The sequence below is a fragment of the Cygnus olor genome, chromosome 22, assembly GCF_009769625.2.
Source record: "Cygnus olor isolate bCygOlo1 chromosome 22, bCygOlo1.pri.v2, whole genome shotgun sequence".
In the NCBI taxonomy this organism is placed as follows: domain Eukaryota; kingdom Metazoa; phylum Chordata; class Aves; order Anseriformes; family Anatidae; genus Cygnus; species Cygnus olor.
The window spans coordinates 63335-84821 of record NC_049190.1 but is presented as its reverse complement, the minus strand read 5'-3'; the positions used below and the strand labels follow the sequence as shown (position 1 = coordinate 84821).

At 42.2% G+C, this 21487-nt stretch overlaps 1 protein-coding gene across 2 annotated transcripts; it reads left to right on the top strand.

Annotated features, from left to right (window-relative positions):
- Nucleotides 1-2973: 2973 nt before the first annotated feature.
- On the top strand, nt 2974-21117 carry DDX6 (DEAD-box helicase 6). Of its 2 annotated transcripts, none has more exons than XM_040534487.1 (14): nt 2974-3141; nt 5340-5817; nt 7232-7295; nt 7774-7878; nt 9056-9185; nt 9659-9805; nt 10042-10136; nt 10860-10982; nt 11444-11572; nt 11905-12021; nt 13710-13773; nt 14694-14795; nt 15520-15703; nt 16888-21117. In XM_040534487.1, the coding sequence occupies exons 2-13, from the start codon at nt 5618-5620 to the stop codon at nt 15693-15695; spliced, it is 1452 nt and encodes a 483-aa protein (XP_040390421.1). In that variant the 5' UTR covers nt 2974-3141; nt 5340-5617; the 3' UTR covers nt 15696-15703; nt 16888-21117. The 2 variants fall into 2 exon arrangements, with proteins under 2 accessions (XP_040390421.1, XP_040390422.1); XM_040534488.1 differs by lacking the exon at nt 2974-3141 and adding an exon at nt 3699-4567.
- Nucleotides 21118-21487: the final 370 nt, after the last annotated feature.

The window sequence follows — 21487 nt, the reverse complement described above, 5'->3', positions numbered from 1 at the left end:
AGAGGACAGAGATCAGCAATGCTGGAGGGAGGCCGCTGGGTGCTCATCCAGTGCCTGGTGTGGGGGGTACAGACTGAGTGGGGCCCACCAGAGCAAGCCTGCTTTACCTGCGGTGACTGGCAGATGGGAAGGTGACGAAGAATGTTTTCATTGAGCAAGAACTGGAGGGTGGAGCGCTCTGCATCACTGACTTCCTTTGAGGGCTAGCAAAGAGGGTGGTGCTCCCCATGGCAATGTGTGCTTGGGACTAGCTCCGCCCGCAAGAACTTCTGACCGTCAGCAAATGTTACCCCCCCCCCCCCCCCCCCCCCCCCCCCGTCTGCCTCGCAAGCAGAACAGAAGCATGGTGCAAAGTAAGGTGCTGTAGGTGCATAGGGGCTGGTGGTGCTGCTGAACTTCCTAGGTCAGAGGGACATCTGCAGGGTGTGTCTGCAGGGAGATGGAGGTGGGAAGCACCTCCCAGGCTGTTGAGAGGTGGGCTGCAGATGAAGAGGCTCCAGGGAGCCCACTCCAAGGACATAGGCAACAACAAATTCCCTTGTAAACACGTACTGCTACTGCTACAGTGTGTGATTGCTACCACAGAACAGGTGACTTACAGGATCCATGTGTTGCTGCACTGGGAAAGATGACAGAGAGGAGATTATAGAAGAAAATTAAATGGAGAGAAAAGAAATTTAAATTAAAAATAATGTCACTCCACAGGAGACCAGCAGGTAAGCAACCTATTATGGGACAAAATTATAACAAAATTCAACAATAAATATTTGAGGACTGCTTTGGTGTCAGTGCATGGCAGTGCCTGTCCAAACTCTGCTACGGGTACACTCTCTGGCTAGCAAACCAGTCTCATATTATCACCAACATACAATGTTAATTTGTATAAGATATTCTGATAATAGGAAATTATTCAGCTGTACATAAGGATGGTAAAATGCACTACTTGAATATGAAGATGGTCTATTCTGTATAATGAACAAGTATTTCTACTGACCAGTTCGAAACTACACTGACTTTCTGAGTTCTCCTTGAGAAAAGCTAGCTCGCTTCTGGCTCCTGAATCCTCTCTCCTCAGTTTTCCAGTCATCTCATTTGCTGCTACCGTAACTAAAGGTTAGTGACCTCTGCACTGCCTACACATTAGTCAGCTTTACTGATCTGTTAACTACTGTTGTCATTTTTTCTTTTAAGGTTGGTGCGTACTATTTCCTGAACATCTCAGTGTGAAGTGCAATGCCTAGTTCTGCTGAGAGTGGAGACAAAGCACGGTGCCAGCACCGTGCACCAGGACAGGCACCGAGACTGCCATGCGGTGGAGCAGGGACCTCACCAGCAGTGACTGCTGCGCGCCCAGCCAGCCAGCAGCTGGCTGGCACAGCATGACATAGGAGATGCAGCTTCTTCATCCCACTCCTGGCATGGGAAGGCACAGAACTCGTATCTTCCATTTCGTTCTTCTTTTGCCATGCATGAAAGAGAACCTTGCGAAAGGAAGTGGGACACACCAGGTGGGAGAGAGGCTGCAAAGGGAAGCCGAAGCATCCTGTCTGCCTCAGGAGATGACAGCTGACGTGGCAAGGGGTGCTGACATTTTCAGCAGAGCAGATAGTCTGGGAATGAATGAGAGGAAGTTTAATAATTATTAAGTTTAATAATGAGGCTTGTTTTCTATGAGAAGCAGGCAGGAGTATCTGAACTGATTGATTACACCAGAAGGCTAGCCAGGCCTGATGGAGATGATTGTGCTGTCTGTGACAGAAAAAATTGGATTCCTTTTAAATTAAATGGAAGAATAACTGAAAGAAGTCTTCTACTAAGATTTTCTGCTTCTAAGGTCAGTACTTTGTTGGAGGTTGGACTCCAATTTGGTGATTCCAAATAATCCCCAGAGCTTGGCCCCATCCAGCCTTTGTGAAGAAAAACACCCCCAAAAGATGTAAATTAATTGCTGTCTATTCTGGACAACAGACCAGCAGCACACTCTGCATACATTTTTTAGTTAAGCATTGTTCTGGTTTAACCCGGCAAGCAGCAAAACACCACACAACCATTGTTCCCCTCCCCTCACCCCCCCAGTGGGATGGGGAAGAGAATGGGGGGGAGGGGGGAATAAAGTTTGTGGGTTGAAATAAAGACAGTTTAATAGGACAGAAAAGGAAGGGAAAATAATAACAGCAGTAAAAGAATATACAAAGCAAGTGGTGCACAATGCAATTGCTCCCCAGCCGCTGCCCATCCTGTCCCTGAGCAGCAGCCCTCTCCTCTCCCCAGTTTTACCGTTCTACATGGACATGTCCCGTAGAACGTGGGACATCCCTCTGGCCCTCTGACCCCCCTCTGAGGGGGTCAGCTGTCCTGGCTGCATCCCCGCTCAGCTCCTTGTGTACCCTCGGCCTCCTCGGGGGTGTAAGCACTGCTCTGCAACAACTGAGGCATCAGTCAGCAGCATCGTCCTCCTCCTAAATCCCAAACGCAGCACCTACCAGCTACTAGGAGGAAAATTAACTCCACCCTAGCCAAAGCCAGGACAAGCATAGAGAGAAAAAATGATCTAAAACTGTCTGTAGATGTGAGGAACTAGGAAAAAAAAATGTGAGGGAAATACATTTTTTTGGGGGGGGGGGGGAGCATGGGAGATCTGCAAATTTTTTTTGTCATTACCAGAATTTATAGACTAGTGCTTAAGATTGCATTACTGTTGTGTCTCAGTTCTTCAAAGTCCTTGTACGGATAGCAGTTACACAGAAAGGCGGGCAGTTCCCTCATTGCAGCAGTTATAGAAGCGGCTTCCCCGCCGACTCCCCGCCCCCCCTCGGGCCATGCGGCGGCCGCGCGCACGCGGGGGCGCGGACGCCGCCCAGCGGCAGGGGCCGGGCGCGACAGCTGCGCTGCGCGGCCACGTGACTGCGGGAGCACCGCCCCGGGGAGCCCACGCAGGGCCGGGCGTGGCGCGCGCGTGCGTGCGTGCGTGCGTGCGCGCGGGGCGGGGCCGGCCTGCCCTGCCCTGCCCTGCCGGGAGGGGGAGGGCGCACGGGAGGAAGGAGGAAGCCGCCATCTTGGAGCGTCGAGTCGCCATAACAAGGCACCAAGCGGCAGCGAGAGGATTTTGTACCTGGGCGAGGGGGAGCGCGGCTGGTGGCGGTGAGCGCGGGCGGGGGTGCCGGGGTGAGGCGGGCCTGGGGGAGCGGCGAGGGGAGCCGCCGCCGGGCCGGGCTGGGCCGGGCCTCGCCTCGCGGCCTGCGGCGCGCCGCGGTAGCGGCGGGACCCGAGCGGGGCCTGGCAGCGCCGGGGGCCTGGCGGCGGGGCGGGGGGGGGCCGGGCCGGGGGCCGCGGGGCCGCGGGGCCGGGTCGCGGCGGCGCTTGCTGCCGCCCGGAGCGTCGGGGCCGCGGTCGAGGCCGCTCCATTGTTCGCGGGCGGGGGGTGCCGGTGTGGCGCAGCTGCTTTTCGCGGGCGGCGGCGGCCTCGCCGCGGGGCCCGGGGCCGCTCCGCGCAGCGCTGGGGGCGACGCCGCAGTGCGGTCTGGGCTCGCCGGACACGATGGGCACCGCGGGGGCGCCCGCGGCCGGCCCGCGCGTCGGCTTTGTGCCGGGGCCCGGCAGGCCCGGCCCTGTCGCGACGGATCCGCGGTCGGCGGGAGAAGAGAGAGGCCTGGCGGCGACTGCCCTGCCCGCCGGGCCTGCGCCCGGGGGGACGGCCGTTCCGCGGGGTCCTGTTCTCCGTCGGGTCTCCGGTTTGCGAAATGGTGGCTGCCGTTGTCCGGGAACGTGGTGACCTGCTGGGTTTGGCGAGGTTTTGTGTTTTTTAATCTTGCGTCTTTTTGAAGGATGGCTACGAGTGAGAGGCTTTAAGGGAACCAGAGATTTCCTCTACTAAAAATATTTGGCTGATCTTTGTCACTTGTATCCGGGTTTGTTAGGTGACCATGGTGGCTTATATGATCTGTTTTTTTTTTTTTTTTAACTAAGTTAATGGGAAGGAGAGTTGTCTTTTCAGAGATGCACTGAAACCGTGCTTCTAGTCAGGAAGATAACTAGGAGAATTATTTTATTTCTACTGATTTTAAAGTTTTGCTGCAAAGCTCTAATTGATGCACTTGGAAACAGATGGGAAGTCTGAGAAGAGTTTGCATTCCTTTTCCATCCTCTTGAAGTGCTCTTGAATGTATGTTTTATTCACTGGGGAAATGCTTTTTTTTTTTTTTTTTTGAGCGCTCCACCTTAGCGAGCAGTAATCTTCTTTTCCTATGCACTTCCTAAGTTGCAGGAGCTTTACGATGAGCAACTGTACAGGCAAGCAAACCTACTTTCAGTTGCTTTTGAAAGGTTTTGAACTACAAGTGTCTTGGCTGGCTAATATTGTTGTAAGGAGTTCTTCATCTCTGGGCCGTATTTTGTGTGTGTGAGACGCAGACTTTGTGTTCTCTCTGCAGTTTTGGCAACACTTTTGTTAAATACAGTGTTGATACTAAGTCATGTTATCTTAGAGTGATGTGAGTTAGAAGAGACCTTTGAAGATCATCTAGTTCCAACTCCGAGTGTGATGTGAATTTTTACTGACGAATGGAAGGTAACATCAAGCAGGAAGCTAACTGATTCCTGGTGTAAATGTTTAGGCTCAACAGGAAGCTGCTCTACTCTTAGTTCAGCACCATGATATCATTTGTTTCGATATTCTAAACGGTGTTAAATCAATGCCCAATAAAAAAGGTTATGAATAAGTTGGTTGAACTAACTTCTGGAGTTGGGGGAGGGTGAGTGCTTTGTTTTCACAGATAATGTCATAATTTCTATCATAATTCTAGCATCACTTCAATTTCACTTCCTACATGAAAAGGACAATCAGAGTAACTTGAGTATTTCTTCGGTTCTTGCTTTAATGTCCATTTGATATTGTGGTTTTGTTTTTTTTTATCAAAAACTTGTGCATAATGTTGCTTAGGTTTTTATGGTTGCTTTCCTGTGTCCCAGAAGAGGGGGAATTTCAAGAACAGGCAAAGCAATTGAGGTAATCTGTGCCTATTTCACAGGGGAATCTAGGTACTGTTTTTTAAGTGGTTACTAGCTGGAAGGCTGCTGAAAGAAAGTACAGCTGTTTACAGAGTCATCTTTGGTGACCTAAGCTCAGCTTTATAGCAAGGGAAAAAAAAAAGTTTGATATGTCTCTTGATAATTCCACCAAGAAAAAAGAAAAACAAATACTGTGTTGTGTGCTGCCTGGGAAGAGGTGATTTTTAGATAATATGCAGTGTTGCAGGCTATTTTAAAATAGCAAAGTCAACTGAAGGATTCGTATATACAGAAGTCCATATATTAATTGTTACTGTCTGCTTCTTTTTCAGATTGAAGCAAGTGAATTCTGATATAACTCAACTTTATTAGAGGGCTTTTTTTTTTTACCAAAAAAAAAAAAAAGGTTGATCCACAGTGCATCAGAGCAAGTTACTACTTTACTTTTGAGTGACTTACAGGTGCTTGCCTGCATTGCAATAAAGGACTCATATATTGAGCAAGACTTATTTATCTCTTCATTTTGGAGAGTCTAATAAACTGTTATTACAGTTTCTGTACTGACTTTCAAAGTTTTGAAGTCTAAAAAGACATCTTTAAAAATAGAAGCATGAGCACGGCCAGAACAGAGAACCCTGTTATAATGGGTCTATCCAGTCAGAATGGGCAATTGAGAGGCCCTGTAAAACCCAGCGGGGGCCCAGGAGGTGGAGGCACACAGACTCAGCAACAGATGAACCAGCTGAAAAATGCCAACACAATCAATAATGGCACTCAACAACAAGCACAGAGTATGACCACCGCTATTAAGTAAGTATTTGTGTCAACTGCCACAAGAATGTTAAAATTTGATATAAGGGAAAGTGTTCTTGGGTACTTGTGTTTTAAAAGTTTTGTTCTGTTGTTTTATGATGTTGATGACAGCAGTGTCCTAGGATGTGCATTACTAAACAAAAGCTGTATTTCCAGGTGTGAGCTGCTTTCTGGCAATTATCTTAGCAATGTATTTGTTGTGGAAATTGAATTTGACACTTTTCAGAACATGGAGCTGCTTGTCAGAGGTAGCCCACTGAGCAGCAGCATCCTGTTTTCTTTGCTCATTTCAAGTGGTATGAGAAGGAAGTTGGGGAGTGGGAAGGAACTGATATTTAAGACAGGAGGAAACATTGCCTAGTCCTAGTCCAGTTTTGTATGCTTTTCGGTTTGTTGCTGACCTCTCTCGTGGTGAGAAATTCTTTCAAGTTGGTTATCTTTTTTTGTCAGTGATTTGGAATAGTAGTGTGTGCTCTCCCCAGTGTAATGTTGAACTTTAATTAGTCAAAGCCTAAGCTGAGATAATATGGTACCGCTATGACACCCTTGTATGCGTCTCTTCTCTCTTTTTTCATCAAAGTGTTTTAGGAAGTATGCTGATAAAATGTGAATGTGCTGGTTGGAAATTCTGACAGACTTACAAGACTTGTGTGGTACAGTAATGGGTAATTCTCTGCTGCCCCTGAGCAACATTCACTTTTCTTTTGCTACTCAGTTATTTTTGAAGAAAATACCTATCTTAGTGCATAATGGCAAAATGGAATACTTGAATACTCATTTCAGGTTCTGGTGTAATTTATTTTAAACTGGTTTACTAACCAGACTGATGAGGAAAACTCATCAGAACTCACTCCTAACTGGCACTGGGGCAAAAAAGAACTTGCTCTCTTTGTACAGGGTCTTTTTAGAGAGGACAAATGTCTAAATCTCACTGAGCAAAATTAAAAAACAGTTCAACAAGTGGAGTGTGTATTTACTTAATTTTCTCCCCCAGAGTATTTCCATCTTCTTATATTATTGATAAAGAATAGATGGTCTCTGGGCATGAGGTTTTTATTTTTTGAAGTAGTGAACTATAGTTTTGTGGTTTTATTATAACTTATTACTTTATTATGAATGTGTCAGTGTGTAGTTTTAAGTCTGTTCTACTGGATCAATTCAGTGCCCTAAAAATGGGATTTGAATCATGACTGGATAAAGTTTTCACAAATTCTCTTGCACTTGGCAGACTGCTGAATTTCTGTGTTTACAGTTTCCTGCCTGTTGCATTCGCTTAGCTCAGAGAGGACTTGAGCTCATATGCGTAGGTGTTTTTAGCTTTCAAGAGGTGAAAATGTTACATGTTAAATCACTGTTCTAAGAAAATCAGGACACAAAATAAAGTTATTAAACCAGATTTTTTTTTCTGTAGACCTGGTGATGACTGGAAGAAGACTTTAAAACTCCCTCCAAAGGATTTGAGAATCAAAACTTCGGTAAGGACATTTGAATTTTAGGAATGAATATGGAATTAAAGTTGTGGGAGAAGCTGCAGTGGGCTTGTAAGCAAATATTCAAAGGCAGTTCAGCTATTGCTAACCAGTTTTTAATGAAGAATTGCTGTTTTAATTCTCTTAAAACTGCTTGGGAGAGATGTTTCTCTCGTAAAGCTCAAAAACAGAGTTAACTGTGTATTTCTTTCTTACTGTTATGGCATGAGGCTGATTGTCAGTGGGTCATGCAAGACAGAGATCAAAATATGTCAGTGTATTCACAGTGTTGTGTTTGGTTATTGGAAAGTTAATATTTACTTCTCGACTGTATGGTATTGCATAGATTAGTGAGAACTCCTGTGTAGTAACGAAATGTGCTTTGTGGTCTTCTTGCATAAGCACTCTCTCATTGAGTCTGACTGATCTACAGCTGTGGATTGTATGACCTGATCTTATGGATGTGCTTTTTGTGATTATTCAGGACGTGACCTCCACAAAAGGAAATGAGTTTGAAGATTACTGTTTGAAACGGGAGTTGCTGATGGGAATTTTTGAAATGGGCTGGGAAAAACCATCTCCTATTCAGGTTGTTAAAACAGACTAATTATAAGCAGCAGCTTAATTTTTTTTATAAACTCTGAAATTCTTGTGCTTAAATGTCAGATATTTATGTCATGATTTGGGAAAACTTGGGATTTGAAAACTGGGGATTTGATCAGTGGAATTTTGTTTCCATTTGGGGAAGGAAACCATAGAGGCATTGGTATGTTAATCCCATGTTCAGTAGCATCCTTCAGATAAGTAGTCGCAGTGAGTACAGGGATATTCTTGTAAATTTTCTGGAAAACAGGTCTGCCATAGGTTGCATACCTTTATTTGTTACTAAGATATCTGTATGACCCATTCTTGGCTTTTTTTTATCATAAATATCTGGAAGGAGTCATAATGGAGATTATAGGAGAGAGTGTGTTAGTAAGTTTACTTTTCCTGTCTCTCCTCCTTGTTTTTACTTTTAGGGCTGATTCCATAAGTAAATGTTAACGTATGTAAACTTAGGGGAGTGGGTGTGGTGTTGAACTCTTCCCCCCTGCTACTGACATCCAGGCCATTTTATCTCCTTAAGGAACAGAGGAAGCTATAGCTTTTTGTTAATTTATCTGCTTTAGAGCAGATTCTAATGTGTCAGCTTTTCCAAATGAAAAGGCTGAATGTACTTGGGTCATTTAGATATTGCTGTAAAAGAAAGCAAATGAAAAATACTTGTGGCCTTTGTCTGAATGGCTGAAGTTTTAAAAAGGAAGCCTGCTGGTTTTGAGAAGTGTATCGCAGAAACATGCAGGTTTGAAATTACAGGGGCTGATGCCTTTCCAATGTTAAGATACATGTGGGCATTTTTTCCCATTGGAGGAGTTTGCTAGTGATTCTCACTGTCTCCTCACATTTTTTCCTAATTTTTCACTTTTTTACTAATGTGTCTGTATGGGTTTACAACTCCTGCAGTACCCGAGCGCTGGTTCTCATCCTATCTGGTCATAAGAGGACTTTACGTGAGACATTGGGAGCAGAGCTATTGCTTTGCTGGGGAGCTCTTTGCTGATAGGTTAAACTCCTTCCTGCTGTGTGTAAGTCTACAATACTTTCAGTAGCAAAATACTCTTTCATGGAACAGATTTAACATCATATAGTGAGGAGAGTTATATTTGGCCAGTCTCTAGTGAGCATGGCTCATGATTGCTCATGTGCTGACTGTCATTGCATTTCAGGAGGAGAGCATCCCCATTGCTTTATCTGGTAGGGATATCTTGGCTAGAGCGAAAAATGGAACAGGCAAGAGTGGAGCCTACCTCATTCCGTTACTTGAACGGCTAGACTTAAAGAAGGACAACATACAAGGTCAGTTGGGATGGGTCTTCCTTGGCTGCATCCAGGTAATAGTATTGGTCACTGTGCAGCAGACTTGAATCTAAAAGTGGTCGACAGAATGCAGCAGTGTAGGTTATCTGCATATATTGGTAAAGCAAGTACATAGGGAGTGGTGGAGGGAAAGTGAAATTTTAAATTTCCAGTTTCTTTTAAAAACTTGAAGATGTCTTCTGGACTTTACTGTCTTGCCCTGGAAAATGGATTTGGAGTAATGCACAGAAGCATGGTGGCTGGGTGACTGATGTGGAGGGAATAGCAAGGGGTATAGAACCCCTTGCATGGCATTTGTCTTGTTTTAAGCAGTTTCTAGGACTTACTCGGGATATCTAGAGCGGAACTCCAAAACTGCAGAAGTATGGCTTTCATGAAGTCTCTGTCCTCTACAGAGAAATATTTTTGATAGTGTGTTATTAGTAACTCATGCCGACACTTTTAACTTGCAGCAATGGTGATTGTTCCCACCCGTGAACTAGCCCTGCAGGTCAGTCAAATCTGTATCCAAGTCAGCAAACACATGGGAGGTGCCAAAGTGATGGCAACAACAGGAGGAACCAATTTGCGAGATGACATAATGAGGCTTGATGATACAGGTCAGAGCACCTTTGCTATGCTACAGTTGGTGTTTGGGCTTTTACAATGTGGCATTCTAATTTCTGCTTTTTTTATGTCTGTGTTATTGTTACGCTTGTTACAGGAAGACTGTATTATGTCTTAGTCACTGTTTGTTTACAGTCATTCTCTCAATCTGTTGGTATAAAACATGTCTCTGAATGCTGGAAACATTGCTTTAGTCACCTTAAATCTTTTTTCTCTTCTAACCTTACAGTGCACGTGGTGATAGCTACCCCTGGCAGAATTCTCGATCTCATCAAGAAAGGAGTAGCAAAAGTTGAGCATGTCCAGATGATAGTATTGGATGAGGCAAGTTGCTCATATTAAACCTTTTGGTGTATTAACAATTTAAACGAATGATGTGTCTCAGCCAGCCACCTCATTATGTACAGCAACAAATACCTTTGTTTAGGGATGCTAAGGTTATAGCTAATTCATTTCTTGTTGTTTTTGAGAAGGTATATGGGCATAAGAGCTTTTCTGCATGTAAAACTTCCAAGAAAACAGCCTAGGAAGGTTTGCCTTTTCTGTTGACTGTTCCTGTGAAATAGATTAGCGGTCTATTCTGAACTGAAGGATTGTGTTTCATTTGGTATCTGTTCATAAAGAATGTGTTGTGCTTACCACATAAGTTCATGTAACCTGATTTATAAACATCCAACAGACTGCTAAGTGAGAGGTTGAGAAAAATAATTGTGTGAAAGCTCTTGGATGACTCTGATAGGAACAGTGATAGCTATTTTTGGTTTAGAACTCCCATTGTATGTATTTTTATTCAATTTGATTCTGCTTAAGTCAGTATTGAAAACTGGGAAATGTAAACTTCCTTCTACTGATGTATCCTGTTTTCAGAAACTAAATCAAATGTCATTTGGAGTGTGGTATTCACTCCAGAGGGGGTGATACAATTGTGAAGGTGGGAAGGAGAATATTCCCGGTGCGTTTGTATTTCTTTTCCAGCGTGATACTACCAGAAAACTGAAATATTGCCCTACTTCTTTGACTTACTCGTTTGTGCTTGTGTTGTTACAGGCAGATAAGTTGCTGTCTCAAGATTTTGTACAAATAATGGAAGACATTATTCTCACGCTACCTAAAAACAGACAGATTTTGCTCTACTCAGCCACTTTCCCTCTGAGTGTACAGAAATTCATGGTGAGTGTAGTTGGATTCAGATACATGTGATTGTGGTGACACTGCACCTAAGGTGCATGAGTGAGTGTTGCTCATTTATTTATGCATCCACACTTTTCTGGTTTAATACACCAGCCTCAGTGTAGGACAGCAAATTTGAAATAACTTTTGTCCAGAAATAATGTTAATGGGAAGTTAAGTATATGTAATTCTTGCATGTAAGGTACTGTTTTCCTCTTTATACAGTAGTTAACACCATCTGTGTTGATTTGCTTCTAGAAGGTGATCCTGTTTAGCCTGGCATGATGCCTTGGCTTTATAAGTAATCCTTTGTGAAATTTCACCTAGTCTAGTGACAGGCATAAAGATTGGCTAGTTAGTGCATCCTTGCGATGGAAGAATTAAATGTGCTACAGGATGGGAAGTCCTTATGCGGTTTTGCATGTAGATATGCCTGCTTTATTTTTATCTTTATCTTTCAGAATTCCCATTTGCAGAAACCCTATGAGATTAATCTGATGGAGGAGTTAACCTTGAAGGGAGTTACTCAGTACTATGCCTATGTAACTGAGCGTCAGAAAGTTCATTGCCTCAATACGCTGTTTTCCAGGGTAAGCAGTGTAGGTCAGGTTAAGAACTTACAAATGCTTTGTTCCCTTCAAAATCAAGAATAAGATTCAGAGTGACAGATTTATTTTCCTTGTCAAACTGTGCTAATCATACTATATGAGCTGAAGCTAAAAATGAGTGCGCTTGCCTCAAACAAAACTTGCCTTGCAGTTTTGTTACATGTTACCTTTTTTTCCCTCTTGTACAAAAATATTTATGGTATGGATTACTTGCAGCACCTGTCTTGCCTTCTTTCTGCAAGGGATTTAGATCTGCCTTAGATCATCTGTTACTAAAATTCTGCATTTACTTAACACGCTTCTTATATGTTCAGCTCCAGATTAACCAGTCGATCATTTTCTGCAACTCCTCTCAACGGGTTGAATTGTTAGCCAAAAAGATCTCCCAGTTGGGCTATTCCTGCTTCTATATCCATGCTAAAATGAGGCAGGTGAGTATGAAGTTAGTGGTTTATGTCCCGCTACATGATTTCATGTCCTACTCCGCAGATGTAGCACGTAGCTGAATTAAGTCTCATACTTGCTTTAAATTTGCATGTTCTTCAAAAACTTAGACATGTATTGCTTTGCTATCGCTTCAGTTTTGTTTTCAGACTCCTCCCCCCCCATAATTAAACCTCTTTCCAAAGTGTTTAGTGTAGCTGTTCATGTGGTGTTCAGGAGTACAAACAGAAAGAACAATACTCAGCTGATCTGAGTGCCTAGCCTGGCTTTGCAAGCAGTAAATCTTGCACTGTGGCTGTAGGGGAATCTGAGAATGCAGGGAGATGGCTTTGATCGAAGCTCTTACTTGAAAGCATTGACTGCTGCATGGTGATTGAGCTCCAGTGGCCTAGTTTACAAAACTATGAAAAATGTCTGCAGCTTTGCTGGTGCAGGAATTTCTGTTACTTGTAGATCAGTTCACATGTCCTCAAGAGTCACGCTCTTGATTTCCTTGTTATCGGTGAGTGTACTAAAAGGCATTGTCAAAAGGTTGAAGCGATGCATGTAAGACAGGAGTACTTTGAAATACTTTGCATTTTATATGTAAGCTTGAATAAATTCACATGAAAGCGTTACGGGAAGCCTAGCTTGCTGTACATTGGGCTGGCAGGTAATACAAATGTTTGCTGGGCTATGTGCAGACCAGCATTTCTTTAAACAGAAAAGGAGGCAGTGCCAGTATTAAGCATAGACACAGATATGCAAATGGATTCCCTGAAGTCTGTTTCTTGTTTATTTCTGATTTGTCAGTAGATAATGTTTGTGGCAAAAGGCAGGTATCTTTGTGTGGGAAGTTTCAACTTGTTAATTTTGCTCTCTAAAAATGGTACTACTTAATTTTTGTGTGGTCCAAAGGAACTTGTTATTGAGAGGGGAGTCTTCATAGACAATTGGCGCATACCATCCCTATCTGTGCTTCAGGGGTGAAAAATATTCTTTAGTGGAAAATGAAGAGGCTTCAGTTTTTAAAGGAAGGATGTTTCCAGATTTAATGTAAATGATGAAAAACTTATTGCTAGGACATAAAATGAATAAAATGTATTGAAATTGGCACAGGGATTGGGGAGATGATAGTCAAAATACCAGGAATGAAAATAAGCTTTGGGCACAGAAAAATTTTTTTGGTAAAACTATTTTTATGGATTTGCATGTCATGAAACAATATCCTACCTGATTTCTTGTGCTCTTTCACATATGCTGGTTACTGTGTTTTCTGCTTGCAGAAATCAGTATGAGGCACTTCTTTTTTGGGGGGGGAGAGGGAGAGCTCATAGCTACAGAGGCCAATTGATTAGCATGATGTTGTTCCTTTTAGTAGCAGTCAATCTAACTTCCCTAGTGCAGGTTTCACGTACTTGTAATTTATGATGATACTATTCTGAGATTAATTTGTGTAACTACTTGAGATTTTTAGACAAAGTTAAATGTTTTTGCCTAAAAGTGGTTCTGAAGGCCCCTCTGGCAAGTTTTTTAGAATATATGGGTAAGAAGTGTTAAGAAATAGTACTAGCAGCTTTGACTCAGCTGTCAGTAGTGATGAGGGGAAGGAATTTATGTGAATGAAGTTGTGTTTGTAATGTGAATACCTACCTGAAAGTCACAGCTGTTTTTATTTGTTTCTATATATTTCCAGGAACACCGCAATCGTGTGTTCCACGATTTCCGAAACGGCTTATGCCGCAATCTTGTTTGCACTGGTAAGAGTTCCTAAATGTTTTTATTTTTCTGAAGGTTGTGATAGAAAGCTGATTAGTCATTAGCCCAGGTGTGGCAGGTAACTTGATTTGTGATAAAGCAAGTTAATGGTTTGATTAGAGAATTTTGTCAAGTGTGTGTAGGGCAGAGTGCTGCACTCCTTTAGGCATATGGGTTTGGTCTTTTGTGACAAACTGTGAAGTTGCAACTTGTTAACAAATCCTTTTATTGTGATGATGTTTCTTGCCTTGTTAACAAATCCTTTTATTGTGATGATGTTTCCTGCTTCAGTTACCTTTTCTGTATGTTTTCACAAGTGCTCTGTAAATTGTTGGGCCATAAGCTTTACAAAAGAACAGAACTGTAGGTGTAACTGTGGCTAGGATTACTGGACTACATTTTGCTGATTCTTTACGTGTCTATAGTTCATCTTTCCTAAATGATCTGTAGTTGTGATTGGTCTGTATGTGGCGTGCGTTATCCACAGTACAGCCTGTTTGGGCAGTACCGTGGCAGTTGCTACATGCATCTGGGTAGTCTTAACTCAACTTGAAGTGAAATAAAAAGAGCTAAGCTGGTGGGATGTAGTTCAGATCTCAAGTCTGTTGTGACAATGGCAACATGTGCCATGTTTGAGGAGGTGCTTGTATAAGATGACCTACTCAAAAATAGTCTAACATGCAAAAACTGGCTTGATGTTAATTACTTTTTTGGCATAGATTTGAAGATCTGAGGTCTTGATGATTCTTCTTGTATTACGCTTAAAGTGGATAAAGAGCAAGAAGAAGCTGTAACAGAATTGTATGTAAAATGCCTTGATACGAGGAAAGCTTATATTTATAAACTAGTGCTAGCCAGTGTTAATTGTTCCTAAATTTTCTACGCAAAATCAACATTATTCATGACCTGAATTGTCTTTCAGATCTGTTTACCCGAGGTATTGATATCCAAGCTGTGAATGTGGTGATAAACTTTGATTTCCCAAAGCTGGCAGAGACTTATCTCCATCGTATTGGCAGATCAGGTGAGAGGAGAAGCATCTTTTAGAAACAACTTGGATAACTGTCATTTTTTTCCTTAGCATTGAATTGGCTTCTGCTTTTTATTACTATACTTGAACTATTTTGAATAGCTTTGATTTTTCTGACAAATTTATTTTTCAGGTACCATATCATGATTATTCTCACAAATACGTGAATAAATGGCTGTGTTCTTTAAACTAGTCCGAAAAGCCTAATGAAAAAAAAAAAACCCACTCCATATTTTGCTTCAGTCTCATGAGACTGATGTGATTTTTTTTTTTTTTGCAGTTTGGGAGAATTTTATACTGAAAATTTAGCTTCTGTGGTTTCTTAAGCATTGTTTTTTTTCTGCATGTTTCCAGTGCCTGGGCATCTACTAGATACATCTTCAAAAAAGGCGATAAATGATGGAACTCAGTGTACTTGAACTCTGTAGTTCAGGCTTGTTCAATAACTGTTTCATTTAATAAGGGGTGGACGTGTGTACTGTAGTAGTAGAAGACTGAGTTGGTTATTAATGAATACGTGCAGTTGGAGCATTTTTAACCTCTTGTTTTTTTTTACTCCTGTAGTAGTACAAAAGTCCTTAAATGCTTTCAAAGACCTGTTGCAGGGTCTGGATTTTCTTTTACCATCAGAGGGCAATGTTACTAATGCCAGAATCTGCAGACTTTTTCAATCAACCTTCTATTACTCAGTTCAGGTTTTTTTTTTTTCTTTTTTGAGGTCGCTTTGGTCATCTTGGCCTGGCCATCAACTTGATCACCTATGATGATAGATTCAACCTGAAAAGTATTGAGGAGCAGTTGGGAACTGAAATTAAACCCATACCAAGCAACATTGACAAGAGCCTGTATGTGGCAGAATACCACAGTGAACCTGTAGAAGATGAGAAACAGTAACCATATGCGTATGTAAATGCCTTCCTGAATAGAGAAGTTGTTGGATAAAAGAAGAGCTGGCCTGACTATTGTTGCAGGGGAAGAGGGAAACTGATGTGCCAAATGTGCCTGAATGTGAAAACAAGGGTTTGAAATAGATTGTCAGTGAGGGTGGGAAGATTTGTAGAGGCTAGGATGCCTGCTAGTAGCCTAAAGAATTCTTTCTGTATTGCTTAGCTAAAAAGAGAAGTAGGTGACGGCAGAAAGGGAGGTGGTAATCAAAAAAGTCAGGAGAGAAAGTGGATCTCTAAGAATTTTGCACCAACAGAAAAGCCTAATCACCTCAGCAGCTGAAAGGAACAGGTTTAAGCTATAGGTGCCTCATGTTTTGTCTTCTCATAGACATATATTCATAGAACCTCCTGCAAAGTAGGTAGCAAAGCTGTAATTCATCTTCATTGCCACTTGAGGTCTACATAGCATAAAAAAAAAAAGGCTTCACTGCCAGGGTGTCTCGAAGTGTGGCTTGTCTTGATTACTGTCTGAGGAAAAAATGCTGAGTCGATTTCTTTTTTCAATCCAGGGAAATTGTTGTTCTTACAGTCAGGCCAAATAGAGGGTGATGTTTGATCTGTTTTTAGTTAAGATGCTATATTATGCAATGTCAAGAGATGACACTGTTTGGGTTGAAAGTAATTTTGTTGTGTATTTTCTCCTAGAGATTGTGAATTAGAAAATACTGATGAAGCTACTGAAATTGCTCTCAGCTGACAAAAAAACAAAAATTGCCAAAGAAGCAGATTGCTAGAGAGAGATAAAATGAACCTGTCTACTTGAAATAATTTAAGGATAGTCCTACTCAGTCATGCCAAAATGACTTGCAGCCTTTGCTTTATTAATCTTTTAAAATAAATAAGTACATAGACAAAACAAATCAGATGATGAACCTGGACAGAGTTGGTGGCTTCTTTAAGGGGAATGCTGTACCCTTGTCTGAGAATTGTCCACCACTTAATGACAGTAAACAAGTGTGTAGTTGTGCCATTTAGGTATAATTGGGTAATAGTAGCACTTCTTTCTGAGGTGCAGTGATTGAAGATGAGCTGTTCTAAATGCCGTTGGCTTTTCCGGAGCAGCTACATAGTCAGTGTGATTCATTACTTACATTCTGGTTTTGCATAGAATTGATTTAACTGTGGGTGTTTTTTTTAAGGTTTTGACTACACATGCCGGAAGGTGAAGCCCTTTGATCCACATCTGTGACACATCATTTCTTTGGGGATACCCTTCTCTTTGTGGGTTTTTCTTCGTCTTTTCATTTCGGAACTATGAAGACTAAAGAGCTTGGCCTTTTTTCTTTTTAAATTTGGCAGCAAGGAAGAAAGAAGATGAAAGGAGGAATGTCTTTTTGTTTTTCCACTTGTTTGCACTGTGTGCTGATTGAACATTAGTTGCACTAACTGCTGGTTTTAAATTTTTTTTCTTTGGGTGGGAGGGGCAACAAGGGAAGAAGAGAAACCCTGGAAAGAGAAGAATCTTGATGAACACAAGCTTGTCTGCGATTTCAAATTCTTCAACCATCGACTGAGTGCATTTCAACTTCTCCCTGTTTACTCATCTGTTTTTAAGCTAAAGAGCTTGTTACTTATTCGTGCAAAGTGCCTTATGCTATGAGACCATTCAGAATATCACCTTTCCGACACAGCCCAAGGAATCAACAGCTGTTTTTGGTTTCAGGTCAAAGTTCCCCTCTCTTCCCCCTCTCCTCCTCCCCAAGTACTCAAGGCCAGGGCTGGGAGGTGAAACTTATTGGTAATACTACTTTTTTTCAACTTTTTTTTTTTAATTGGAGGAGTTGATATGCATCTGCAGTTCACCCACACTGTAAATACTGTATTTAAAACAAAACCAACTTAAAATCTGGGCTGATTAGGTGCAGCAGCATAGCTCCAGAAGGAAAGAGTAGCCTGTCATCCTTTGCAGGAGCCATAAGAAAAGCCCTGTGCTCTAGCAGAACACTAAAGACTGGTTTCCATAAGTCTCCATTAGTAGTTCCAGCACTTGATATGTAGACTTGTTTCAGAGCCATGGCCCTCTTTCTTCTGGTGCAGTGTGTCCCATAGAAAATCAGATGTGTATATTGTACAAACTTTGTAAATATTTTTTTTCTGTTTGGGTTCATATATAACTTTTTTTTTTTGATGAAGGTTGCTGGGGTTAAAGGGATTAGACTGATTATGGGAGCAGCTAAAGATGAGAGGGGCTCAGTTTTCTGCAACACTAAGCAATGAGAAATGCTCTGACCTCCCTGAAGAGCAGGCTTCCAGGTGTCCCTTGTCAGGGTGGGTTTGCTCTGGTGCTAGCAACACTGTCCTGTACCGCTTGTATCAAAGAGATTCCTTGCAGGGGCTCTGAGGCCTCAAAATCTGTTGCTTACCGTGTTCAAGATATTCTTTGATTTCCCTCTTAGAAACGTCAGGAACTTCACAAGCTCTGAAGGGTGCCCTGACCTGTGTTCCACCATGGTGTGAGGGAAATCCAGCGGGTGTCAGTGTTGCTGAGCAGCATATGTATAAGGCGTGGATTTGGGTTTAAAAGAAACCGTAGAAAACTGATCTAGGTGCATAAACTGACAGTTCTGGAGCTTTATGGGATTGATTTACTTCCTGCAGCATTGTGCATTTTCTGCCCAAAACAGCCTCTATACAGACCTGTGAGCAGGTAAGGGTACAAAACCCCTGTTAATGTCAGAAGCTACAGAAAGCTATTTGCCATCTTGTCTGTTTTGGCATGACTTGCTCTCTGTCACTCTGCATTGTATATTGCTGGAAAATGCTTTCTGGTCAAATAGTGTTGCTTTAAATTGTGCCCCTCCCAACATGCTTGATGTTTGGCCTGATCTACAGGCAAGAGGAGTGAGACAAATCAAACTGTAAACTCTTAAAATTCCCTTTTAGCCTGTTCAACTACAGTGTCAGGAGGCACCTGGATGAATGCAATCCCTTTTGCTCAGTCATTTATTGTGTATACAGATGCTGCACTCACACCATGCTTGCTTATCTTAAGGCAGGAATTAATTGTCTTAATTTCTCCCATTTTGACACCCCCGCTTTTTTCTTTCGAGTAAAAATGTTTGGAACTAAGAGGCAGACTTAACTGTCCCATTTCCTTGAGGATCATAAGTACAAAATCAGGTGCCTCCTGACAACAACTTTACAAGATGGAAAGGGTGTTGTTTTTTTTTTTTTGTCAGCAGTGACTCCATAATTGTAGCAAATGCTGCACTAGAGTACAAACTCAAGAGCTTGGTCACAGACACTCTGTGAGCCACACAGCTTACATCTGACTGGCAGGTACTAAATGTAAACAACTTTGGGGTGCTTTTTGGGGGTGGGGGGTGGGGTGGGAGTTTGTGGGTGGTAACTTTGACCAAAAGTAAAATCTTGCTCTTGTACTGCAGCCAGCTTACGATTTTCCAGAGAGACAGAAGAGGGATCATTTTAGTGCAACAAAGACATGAAAAAATGTAAATAAAAGTTTTTTGTATCTTACCAGGGCACACACATGTAACAAGAACAGGATAGCAGTGTTGAGTCAGATGTGTGTGCTCTGCTTGGATTTGTGGTAGGTTAGCCTGGTGCCATGCTTTGATGGTCCCTCTTAAAGCACAGAACTTTTAAATGGAAAGTATTACTTTAAACTCGGCCTCTATTTGAGGATTGGCACTTACCTAAACTATCAGGGGCACCGTTTTTAGGTGGCTTTCAGTAAAGAAGGAAGCAGCCTATTTTTGGTGCCAATAGGCTATCTCTAACAGATGCAATCTTGCAAATGGAAAGATGCTCCAAACGACTAGGATAAGCCTAGTTTTTGTTTTGTTTTTCCTGCCCAGGAGTAAGGAGTGTGTATAAGTCTTGGCTTTTTGAGATTCCTTTTGATCTCCTGTTGTTTTTCTAGTCACACACCAGCCTTTACATTTATGCATTACTTGGAGCCAGTTTCTGCCTTCAGTGATGAGCCCTAGGTCAAATAATTCCTCTGACAAAGATAACATTAAGAATCTGTTGTATTCTGCATTTTCCCCCCGAAAGTCTAAAAAAGCGTCATCCTCTGAATCTGAAGAAATAGAGTTTCACAACTGGGTGAAATGGCTGTGAAGAGGGTGACGCAAATCTTCAGCCAGCTTACTCCAGATGAGCTATAGGCTGGTCTCAGGATGTGCGCTGTCAAGAGTGCAGTGCAGTTGCTGGAGGGCTTTCCTTGAAGGGAGGGGGGTGGGTTGGTCTCAAATACATATTTTAATTTCCAGAATGAGATGGGAGCATCTTTCCTTTGCCCTCTGGGACTTTTTTTGTGGGTAAGAACATGGAAGCTCAACATGAATACGTTGTATACATGTTGGTATCAAATCATCTCATTCTGATTGTTTGATTTTTATTTTTACTTGGGATAGGGAAGGGTGTCTGCTCCAAGGATTTAAAAATGCTTCACACGCTTGTTTTTCAAATGACTTATAGGACTCAAACCTTGAGCAGAGAGCTGTTCTGTCATGGTTTCTGTTCTAGAGGTTATCGGGATGCCATGCCGCACCTGCTGAGCTGCCATCACAGTGGTTCTTGTCCTGGTGCTGGACTTAGTAATACTGCTGGGGTTGAGCAGCTGTTGGTTTCTGAGGATGGGGGTGAACTTTGTTCCCAGGAGCTCCAGCAGCATGGCCACCATTGTAAAGGTTGGGCAAAAGAAGTCCACACAAGGAGTTTTTCCAATTGCTGTGAACTTGTAGTCTTTTTTTTTTTTGGAATCACAGTTTCTCTTCATGATAAGTCAGGTCTCTGGACCAAAGAGCATGCATCTGATCTTCAAAATAAGGCTTTGGCAGATTATTCTGTAGGTTTTGCTCAGTTCACTGTTGCATTGCTAAAAATGTCTTTATGTGGAAGCATTGTTAAATTCTGCTGTAGACAAATAAGGGAAGGGTAAGGAGGGGTGGTGGGAGGGATGGGTTTATTAAGATACAGCCTTGCTGTATTTTAACCGATAATTATGGGGAAGGGGTGTCAAGAGAAGAAAATAGTCACTGTTCCCTTTATAGAAAAAACCTGGAACTTTATTTCAAGAAAAAAAAACTTTGCAATTCACGTGGGATATCATAATCCACTGGTCCCTAGTTAAGAAGTTGGTACTTTGTTAACCAGTGAACAACATGGAATAGTCCTTGAAAATATTCAGGGGAGGGAGGGGAAAATTGGCTTTCTGTTAAATTGGTAATTGGCTAATTCTCCAGTGGAGCACGGATTTTGTTGAGAATGTGTTTTTCTCTGGATATGTACATGCGTTGCAGCACTGGCTTGTGAAGAGCTTCATGAGTTCAGAGTGCAAAAAAGATGAATGGTAAAATCCTGATTTTGTTGATTAAACTCAATAAAAGCTCCCTGGAACTCCAGATTGGTTTTGGTGTTTCTTTTAACAGTGCTAAGCAAAAAAAAAAAACAAAACAATGCTGACCTTTTCTTCATAGAAGGCCCTAGCGCATGTCAACTAGCTTTGGAGAGATGCCTAAAGATGGAGTCAATGTGTCTAAATGGAAGGGTTCTCCACTCAGTGGTGCTCATGCTTTCCGTACACACTCTCCTGACTAGGTGGTCTATGCTCTTACAGAGTTTAATGCTCCAGTTTCAGCTAGCCTGGTAAACTTGGCTTTTGGTTGCAATACCCTGTTGGATTACTACAATGAGAGTTTCTGTAAGGGGCTGGAGCAGCACTGCAGAAGTCTCACTGGCCTGCATTTTTAATTTTTTTTTTTTTATCAGGAG